Source organism: Podarcis pityusensis (genome assembly GCF_964106645.2).
Source record: "Podarcis pityusensis genome assembly, chromosome: 12".
NCBI lineage: Eukaryota > Metazoa > Chordata > Lepidosauria > Squamata > Lacertidae > Podarcis > Podarcis pityusensis.
The window spans coordinates 3,951,807-3,961,594 of NC_138037.1; the positions used below are offsets into that span (position 1 = coordinate 3,951,807).

At 51.2% G+C, this 9,788-nt stretch overlaps 1 protein-coding gene across 13 annotated transcripts in view; it reads left to right on the top strand.

The window, feature by feature from the left end:
* Positions 1-9,788, top strand: part of MAP4 (microtubule associated protein 4) — a 178,330-nt gene that overhangs the window by 84,662 nt on the left and 83,880 nt on the right. For 7 of the 13 annotated variants that reach the window (XM_080973947.1, XM_080973943.1, XM_080973950.1 and 4 more), the window contains exons 5-11: positions 1,082-1,195; positions 2,692-2,820; positions 3,378-3,470; positions 4,131-4,232; positions 4,860-4,967; positions 7,259-7,963; positions 9,390-9,548. In XM_080973947.1, the coding sequence (XP_080830073.1) occupies positions 1,082-1,195; positions 2,692-2,820; positions 3,378-3,470; positions 4,131-4,232; positions 4,860-4,967; positions 7,259-7,963; positions 9,390-9,548 (1,410 nt within the window). The remainder of the gene's footprint in view (positions 1-1,081; positions 1,196-2,691; positions 2,821-3,377; positions 3,471-4,130; positions 4,233-4,859; positions 4,968-7,258; positions 7,964-9,389; positions 9,549-9,788) is intronic. The other 6 variants (XM_080973948.1, XM_080973951.1, XM_080973952.1 and 3 more) reach the window with 6 other exon arrangements.

Genomic DNA, 9,788 nt, shown 5'->3' on the forward strand with positions numbered 1-9,788 from the left:
GATACCCCATAATTAAATTCAAAATACTCCCACAGAGACTACCTTGCAAGCCCAGATATTATGTCTTTAACTGCACAGAGATGCTTTTTATCTTTCCTCATGTCAAGAGACCCTGGTTAGGGTTCAAAATGTGCAATAAAACTATGATTTAGGTTGGCTGCCTCTCAATCCTGCCCTGAAGTGGGTGTCTGGGTTGGGTATTGATGAGTCTTGTTTATCATCATCCAAGTAGAGGCAGGGAAACGGTTTGAGTGTGGTTTGCCCTGTGCCAATGTGATAATTGTCGTCCAGCAACTTTCCGAGTGCCTCGCGTTAGCCATCCCTGGCACAAAGTTTAGTGACAGTAACATCTTAAAGCTATACCTGGAACAAAGTTAGCTCGGTTGAGGATCCCACAGCAGTGAGCCTAGAATTCGACATCTGCTGAACTTTACAGAGCACACTTCTTGTTCCCTTGAAAGACGTAGACTCATAGAATCATAAAGTTGGAAGGGACCATTAGGGTCATCTAGTCCAATTCTGTGCAATGCAGGAATCTTTTGCCCAATGTGGGGCTCTAACCCCTGACCCCGAGATTAAGAGCCTTATTCTCTGTAAACTGAGCTACCTGTCTGGCTGTGGCTCATCATTAAAAAGTGCTGGGCTTCCTGCCTAGCACAGAACTGAAGCTCAAGCTCTGTCTCCTTTTTGACGGCTGAGTGGCCAAAATTTCACTATAGCAAGTCCTTAGACATGCATTTTTCCAAGGGATGGGGTTTTTTATGGTGGGGTGAGGGGAGAAGGATATTCATCTTCCTAAGCCCTCCTTCCCCTTGGACTCTGTTATCAGTAGGTAGCCTGTAAGCTAGATGAGGCTCAGCTAGCCTCAGCTCCTTTGCACCCCGTTGCCATGGCCCTCTGTACCCCTCTCTCGCCGATTGCCACATCAGTTGCACAGCAGGCAGGGCTGGCACTGCAGGTGGCAGGAGCAAGGGGCATGGGGGTGTCCTGGGCTGCTGAGTCAAGATGGAAGCTGTCCTGAACTGTGCCACGGCTCGAGACCCAGGAGAAAGACGCCAACTATCTGCTGATTGTCCCATAGAGCCTTTTAAGATGCACCGTGAAGACGTCCTGTCCGACCTTCTGCTGCTTCCTCAGGAAATGACGAATGTGCCGCCTTTCGGGGAGTATTTTGGAGCTTCGCAAGAAGTCCATGGTACAATTCTCTCTGCTGCGCTTGCCGGTTGCATAACTCTCTCCCCGCTTCAAGTGCCACTAAGGAATTCTTCTGCATGGCTGACATCTTTCTTCTTATTCCTCCTCCTCCAGTGTGCTTTGAAACTCGTGTTAATTATGGAGAGCACTGAGGGACATAATCTGCTTTCTCAGTAGACTTCTAATCTGCCAGTGGGTCTTGAAAAATCTGCATGCTTGCAATCGTGCCGTCGGTCGTGAGGCTGGGCTCCTTCATGCCTCCCTTAGATCTTTTTTTGAAATTATAGACTGCCGTTTTGGTGTTTGGAGGAAAGCTTGGAAGTGTGAAGAAGACCACGTTGATTTGAAACCTTTAATTCCTGGGCAAAGTGTCCCGTTATCCAGGGTGGCGGTGTGGGAATTGAATACCACCACTTCACCGACCTTTTGCTCCCGTTGACCCGCCAGTCTCCCAGCCCTCCTTTCTTCCTGTGGCTGGTGGAAACAAAAAAATCCCAATCCTCTGCAGCCAGAATTGAATGGCATTAGAGGTGCAACATTTGGGGCTCCTCCTGCTTCTCTGGGAAATTGTTTAACCTGTCCTCCTCCCTCGCTTTCTGCTTCCCTCCCCTCTGCTTGCTCTGACCCCCAGTAGACTATATCCAAGGCCAAAGGCCAGTCTTCATTGATATTACTGTACAGCCCTGCTGAACATTGGCCTAAGACTGGTGGGCAGGCCGCCTCTGAAGTCTGCATCACAAGGCTAAGACGAAGCCTAGGCACTCTGCAAGGCACTATTGGGTGTGATGGGGCCTTGTTGCTACCTCCCCACTTTATTAATCCTCTTTCACCCCTTCTGCTTCTTCCAGTGGCTGCCATTTCCACACCCACCTGTCTCATGATGCTCTGCTCGTTCAGTTTTGGAAGGCTTAGGACTGGGGCATCAGGTGGTCCCTTGCTGGTTAGCTGCAGGCGACCGCAGCAGGACCAGAGGCTTTGTAAAGTGGAGCTGGCAAGCAGTTACCAGACAGCTGCTGTGATTGTGCTGCCACCAAGTCTCTCCATCCCTGGTTTTAGAAAACCCCCAGGATGCTGGCTGGGGGTGACGGGGTCCAAATCATTTCGGGACCCAAGGTTGGGGAAATCTGTTTAAAAGGCACTTCGTAGTTTTCCTTCCTCCTGCTGTCACAAAACATCAGGAAAGTAATAAGCTCAAGCTTAGGACTTGGGAGTGCTGGTAGCAGCAAGAGGAAATGAACATTTTCTTCCTCATCTGGAAGTGTGTTTTTCTCGGTGCAAAATGCTACCTGGAAAGGAAATCCTGACTCAATTAGCTGCCGGGGCTTCATTTCCTGCAAGGTTTGTATTGGTTTGTTAGTTGATGGAAACGCATTGCATCCCACTTGAGAGACCGAATCAGCCTCAACTTGGTTCAGTCTGAGCGTGAACTCCCACATAGTGGACGGCAGGGGAAATGTGGTAGCTGGTGGTGCAAAAAACCTGCCTTGTTTTTTACAGCACCTTACGGAATTGCAGGGGCGCCTGAGCAGCCCCCTCTGGGACCCCAACATCCTCCTGCAAACATTTTTGACCCCATGGCCTTCCTCGATTCCGGGGCAGAGTCTCTGCTGAACCAGAACGAAGCAGGTGAGCCCATGCTGATCTGTTGCCTCTGCCAAGAACACCAGAAGTCCTGGGGGTGAATGGGGGGCGGGGAGGAGGCAAGCTGCAGCTAGTAAACTAGGGTGTGAGGCAAGTATGCATGGGTCTGCAAGCCGCATTTTAGGAAGAAGAGAAAAGCAGGAGCAAATCTGCACTCAAGGGCTAATACGTGGCCGCCAAAGATGTTGTGGAGATGAGATCCCTGCTTTTCCTCTGTCCGAGAGAAAACAGGACAAGCAGAATCAAAGCAAGACGGCACCCAGGTCTGCAGTAGGATTTGAGGCTGCCAGTTGTGTAGCTGACCTGTGTGGGTGTTCCAGGTGAGCCCCGGTGCGAATTGGAGCAATCCTGAGTCAGCCACAGCTGCTCAGCAAACACCACCTAGGAGACCTCCTGGTGGTCCTCTAACTCCACCTCTTTTCCAGGGAAACAAAAAACCTGGGGCGGTTTGACTTGGGGGTCTGCAAAGGTAACCTGTCGTGAAGCCACCTTTTGGGTGGGTTTTCACGAGAGCCTGTGTATCTGCTCGTTGTTTCCCGTAGCACCTGCAGGAGAGACGGGGCTTCCTGAAGATTTCTGGTTGAGACCTCAGCACTTAGCAGAGGGACAAGGAACACCTTTCTTTGAGCCGCCAGGTAAAAAAAGGCAGAAGCATCTCCAGAGAGGAGGTGCATGCTCTTCAGTCAGGCATTGGCACGGACCTACCTGCTGTTTCCAAATAACACCTTGATTCTGAGAGAGGAAGGCGGAGTTTTGGTGGCGCAAAGTGGGGAAAGAGCAGCAAAACATCACGAGACGGTTCCCAGAATCCTTTGCTTCCCAGGGTTCTGCCGTTCCCACTCCCTTCCAGGTCCTGCTTCCCCACCCCTGTCTTCATGCATCCTGGCTGAAGCTGGAGGCAGAGAGAGATGCATGACCTACCCAGTCTGGTGCCCCCCAACTCCCTTCCCCTTCTTGTTCCACAGGTGGAAGCAGGTCAGGTCCTCTTGAAAGGGTGATGAGCAGGACAGAGAGATTGAACGGAGAGAATCTGGTGAAGAAAGCTTTTACCTGGGGAGGGGGCGGGTCTGTGGTATCTACGCTTGCCCCATTAGCACTTTGAATGACCTTTATCCCCCCCCCCCTCCAGTTCAAGGCTTTCTCTCTCTCAATTACATGCTATATGGATGCTGCCTATTTGCTGTCGTGTCAGGCAGAGCACCTGCCCCAAAGCCATTCAGACTGGCTGGTGGCTCCAGCTCAGTTTCTGTGTGAAAAGCTTATTCCCCCCCACCCCACCCTCTCTTTGTGCCCAGCACCCGGCAAGATCCTGACGAACTTTCCAGGATGCTCCGACACAGGTCTGGTAGACGTCACAGAGCCCAATCCACCAGAGTCAAAGCAGTCCGCGCCAGCAGGTGAGAAGGAAGAGCTCTGTGGAAAGCTGGCTCACGTTTGAGATCTGGATACTACCCTTGCTGGACGATTGCTTGCAGCGATAGGCTCCAGTGCATCATTCCCAGAGCTGTTTCATGGGGCCAGCTGTGGCAGTGTGGGGTGGATAGGCTGAGTGAGTTGGGGACAGGACTGCCCCACCCCAAAGTGGCATTTCTGGTGTCCTGTTCACCCCAAGCATCCTGCAAACCAAGCAGAGGAAAAACATGGGTTGTGGTTCTTGCCCCCTGGGGCTATGGGGTTTCTTGGGCAAGGGGTGTCAGGCTTTCTTCCCCAACTCATAACATTTGGGATGATTTATAATTGAGCTTCCCAGTCTGGGGATGAGGCAAGTTATAAATAAATATAATAATATAATTATCATGTAATTTATTTGTACTCCTGACTTCTGCGTAGTAGGGCAACCGGTTAACGATTTGGCTCTGAACTTGCTCCGAACTCACCCTGCCATCCCAAAGGCAGCAAAGATGACCCCCCTTTCTTTCTCGGCCGTTTGCTTTGTTCTGTTTCCAAATGGTGGCGTCGGCAGCAGGAGGAACACGCACCTTTAAATCTTCTGCTTAAGTTGTTTCTTTCCTTTTCTTTTCCAGCTTCTCCTGCGGTTGGAGGTCACGGGCCTGCCCCTGCAGTGGAAGAGCTGATGGGGTTTGAACCGTCATTTGACCAGAAATCTCTTCCTCTCAAAGAATCCCTGGCAGGTGAGCTTGCCTTCGAGACTTCGTAGTGTGTGTTTGTTTCTTGGCTTGCTTGCAATGCTTGAAAAGGAGGCGGGGTCTGGGTTTGCACAGGAAACGGTCTTCAGTCAAGTGCCAATTGGTCCCACAAGCAGGAACCCACAAGAAATGGGTCTGGGGTATAGACTTCTCCCCCTGCCCCCTTTGCCTCCAAACCTTCGCTCCCTCCTTCTCTGTCTCACACCGTCATCTCCATCAATGACGCCTGCATCCTGCCCTGCTTTGCTCTTCCATGACCTCGTGCTCTGCTGAAGCTCCTACAATTGGAACGGTGGCACCAGATTTCCTGCAAACGCAGCAGACCCCAGCCAGCAGTATTCCAACATGCTAGAGTTCCAGAAAAAGCTGCCATTTAGAGTCCTCTCTAGAGCAGGCTTCCCCCAGCATATTTTGATTACAGCCCCACTGTTACCCCGAGATCCCAGGGAGGGTCACAGCAATTGAAAATAGGTTCAAACCAAATCACAACCACAAGAATAGGTTGGGTCCTAAAATGTAAATCCAGTAAGAACATAAGAAGAGCCCGGCTGGATCACGTTGGGCGCAGATCAGCATAACTCACAAGGGGTCAGTGAAGTTAACTCTTTATCCCAAAAAAATAAAAGCTCAGGCCTAGTCAGCACAGCAAGTCTTCCTCTTGGCCCATTGAGGCAGTTGCGAGGACTGAAGGTTCCTGCCTTCCCACTACTCCCTAAGTCTTCTCTCCCCGCCCCCCCGAGTCCTTCCTAAGCGATCTGAGGCTCCTTCATCTTGTCTGTCTTTGCTTTGCTCTCTTCATGCCTCTTATGGTTCTGGGAGACCAGGGGAGAGGGGAGCTGGTCGCAGCAGGAGAAGGGAGACCTCCTGGCTTCCTCACCAGCCTACCTCATCTCTGCCTTTTAGCTTCCCTGCTCTCCAGCTTCCGCTTCTGCCTCTAGAGTCTGGATTTCTCTCTGCCACAGCCTCTCCCTGCTCACTAAACCCTGTTACCTCTTTGGCTTCCAACACTTCCTCCTCCCACTCTGATCCCTCTGGCCACTCCTTGTCATGCCACTACCAATCCCCAGGCTCTGAGCCTTCTTACCTTGGGGTTTCCCCAACTGGTACCACTTGCCATTCCTCCACGTCCAGCCAGTCCATGGCAGCCAATGGCCCATCTAGACCAGCATCCTGTTCTCACAGCGGCCAACCAGGTGTCCCAATGGGAATCTGAGCAGAAGCAGAATCTGAGCACAAGAGCTCTGTCTCCTGTGGTTCCCAGTAACTGGTATTCAGGAGCATTGCAGCCTCCAGCTGTGGACGCAGAACACAGCCGTTGTTGTCATGATCTCATGTGTCAAATGCCAGGGTAAAGAAGTGTGTCTTCAGCATAGGACAAAGATCGTGCCTCTGTGGGTAAGACATTCCCCACCCTAAGGTCTGCCCCGCTCAGCACACTTCTGAGGGTGCTGGAACCACAAAGAGGAGTCCCTTTGCTGATCTTGACACCTGAGAGGTTCTTTAGGGATGGGAGGGGGCTGTTTCAGGTATTTGGGGCCTAAGTAATTTAGGCCTTTAACCGTAAAAACATAAAAAGAGCCTGCTGGATCACGTCAGTTGCCCAACAGATACCTGTGGGAAACCAAGCAGGATTCGAGCACAAGATCAACTCTTCATTTTGGACCAGTTAAAGTTTCCGAGTTGTCTTCAAGGGCAGCCCCAGGTGTTGCATTGCGCAGTAATCCAGCGTGGAAGTCCCCAGCTCATGGAGCGCAATGGCCAAATCAGAATTGTAGAGTTGGAAGGGACCCCAAAGGCCATCTCGTTTTTCTCTTGTGAATCACCCTGGGATTTTTTTGATGGAGGGCAGCATATAAATATAGTGAATAAAATAAAAATCTAGTCCAGCCCCTTGCAATGCAGTCCTTCCTGTCCGAAAGCCGATGAATTGGACAGAGCTAGAAAAAGGCACTCCAACCACTAAGGCCACCTTAGCCAAATGTGACAAATACAGGAGCACCCGCAAGCTACAGACCTGCTCCTTCCAAGGTAGTGTAGCACTGTGCAGGACAGGTTGTCTCCCCACATCCTGGGCGGAAGCTCACGGGCAGGGCAGGAATGGTATGGTCACTGTCCATCTGTCCCCAGCACCCGCCATCCAGCCACCTGCTTCTTTTGGAGATGTGTTGGTTGAGGACAGAAGTGTGGACTGGTATCACTGATCCTAGAGGGGAATCATTGGCAGTTGGGTGGCGCAGATGAAAAAAGGCACCTCTTCCTTCTTTTGCTATGTATAGGCTCTCCAGAAGCGACGAAGGAGCAGAAAGCAAAGGCCGCAGACGCTACAGCTCCAGCTCCAGGTACTGGCGGTTTTCCTGTGCTGGGGAAACAGGAGGAGAGCTGGCCTTCCCCCACCCAGCACAAGGAGAAGGAAGAGGCCAGCCAGTCTCAGAAGGCAGAGGAGCTCTCAAGGAAGACTCCTCCCAGCCAGAAAGTGGACGACAGCCAGCCTTTCTTCAGCCAGTGGGGAGAGGAGAAGGAGGCAAGCGCAGCAACCAAGCCTCCCACCCAGAAAATGGAGGAAACCAAGCCCCCTCTCATTTTGCCCATGGAGGAAAAGGAGAGGCAGCCCCCAAGCCCGAAAGTCGAAGAGCCAAAGGCTCCTCCTGCCCAGCACACAGAGAAGGTCAGTGAGGGTCCGCATGTGCAGGAGGGGGTGAGTAAAGCTGCTCCAGCCCCCAAAGCAGAAGAGCCCAAAGCTTCTCCCAGCCAGCACTTAGAGAAGAAAGCGGAAGAGAGCAAGATCTCTCCCAACCAGCCCGCTGCGAGCCAAGAAGGGCCTAAGACGCCTTCTTCGCCCCTCCAGCCTTGGGAGACCTTCCCTGCTCTGGAGAAGCTTGGGGAAAAGGACAAACAGCCTCCCAGCAAGCCTACTGAGAAGTCGAAGGAGAACAAGCAGCCGCTGTCGGTTCCACCTGTGGCGCCTCATCCGGAGCCTGCAGGTAAGGAAAGATGTGGGGAAGCGATGTCACTTCCTATGGGGAAAGCTGCTTTCCTTCCTTCTGCCAGCGCCAATGGAAGCCACACCCTCCTCGTATCAGGAGATTGAGCCTGCTTCTCTCATGGTGGGGAGGCAGCAGCAGGGAGGCCCACCAGCGGTGCCCCCACAAGTACAATAGAGGTGGGGGCTGAGCTGGCGATTGGGGTGTTTGGAAGAAACAGGGTAGATGGATGGACAGCTGCACATAGGGGATATTGGCAGGCAGAGATCTTGAAACGGGTAATACATTGGTACCTCTGGTTACGTACTTAATTCATTCCGGAGGTCCATTCTTAACCTGAAACTGTTCTTAACCTGAAGCACCTAATGGGGCCTCCTGCTGCTGCTGTGCCGCCGCCACACAATTTCTGTTCTCATCCTGAAGCAAAGTTCTTAACCCGAGGTACTATTTCTGGGTTAGCGGAGTCTGTAACCTTAAGCGTATGTAACCTGAAGCGTATGTAACCTGAAGTGTATGTAACCCGAGGTACCACTGTACTGTCCTGATGGCTGCATTTGGCTAGGCCAATGGTCTACATCGCTCAGCCCAGGATCATGGTGAAGCTGGCGTATTTATCTGTCCTCTGCAGTCTTGGGCAGCTGGTTTTGACATGTTACCTAGAGAATGTGTTTTTAGTCATGGGAGCAGACTGGTGGGGGCGGAGGTGGTGATTCTCATAGAATCATTGAATGGTAGGTTTGGCACCCCCAGGCGTCAACTGCTCCAACCCCCTTCAAAGCAGGTGTCACAGCTAAAGAATCCCTGGCATATGGTCACCTAACCTTTGTCTGAAAACCTCCAGTGAAGGAGAGCCCACCACCTTCCTACAAAGTATCTTCCACTGTCAAACGGCTCTTACAGTCGGAAAGTTCTTCCTAAAGTTTAGCCAAAGTCTCTCTCCTTTTGTGTCATTTGAATCCATTGGCTTGGATTTCTGGAGCAGCAGAAATCAAGCTAGCTCCACCTTCCACGTGGCAGCCCTTTAGATAGTTGGAGATGGCTATCCTGTCTTGACTACTCATTTGTTTCTTATTTATTTATTTTATATTCTTTATTGAGAAATAAAAGGTACAAAATTACAAGTGCACAGAGTAAGATAAGACACACAAAAGAAGAAGAAACAAGAAAGTGTACCCATGTAGTAAGCAAAACAGCAACAACTGTAATGTGTACCATTACAAAAGGGGGGGGGGGATAGTTGTTTTCCTTAACCAAGCAAACTGATACAATATTTATAAAATAATGAATTCCAGATATCGTTCAATTTGTCCATGGCAAGTCTATGTTTGTACACAACTATCCTAGCACCTGCCAGTCTTGTCTTCTTGCTTTTTTTTTTTTTTTTTTTTACGAAAAGCACTGATGCCTTTTATGCTTTTATTTCTAGCAGAGTCAAAAGAACAGGTACCCCCGGGAGAGTCCAAAGCAGACGCTAAGGAGCCCTTGGCTGCTGTGGTGGAAGTGCCCAAGCCAAAGGACGCACCTGAAGCTCGCCCTGACCATCCCGCGGAGCTGCCTCAGGGCAAGGCCGCCCTGGAACCTGCAGGTAGGCAGAGGCAGCGGCAACAGAGGAGCAGCTGAGCTGCGTCTCCCGTTCTTGTTTTCCATCTCCACCATACTCTTACCTTTCTCTCTGTGTTGCAAATTGCCTATCCCTTTGCAGCCAAAGAGGCAAACCTCTTCCTTCTCCTATGTGGTTAGGAAACGGCCTCAGCTTCATTTCTTGTTTCTTATTTCTACTTGCTCCCCAGTCCCAAAACTGGGCATCTCTGCCCCCCCCTTCCTG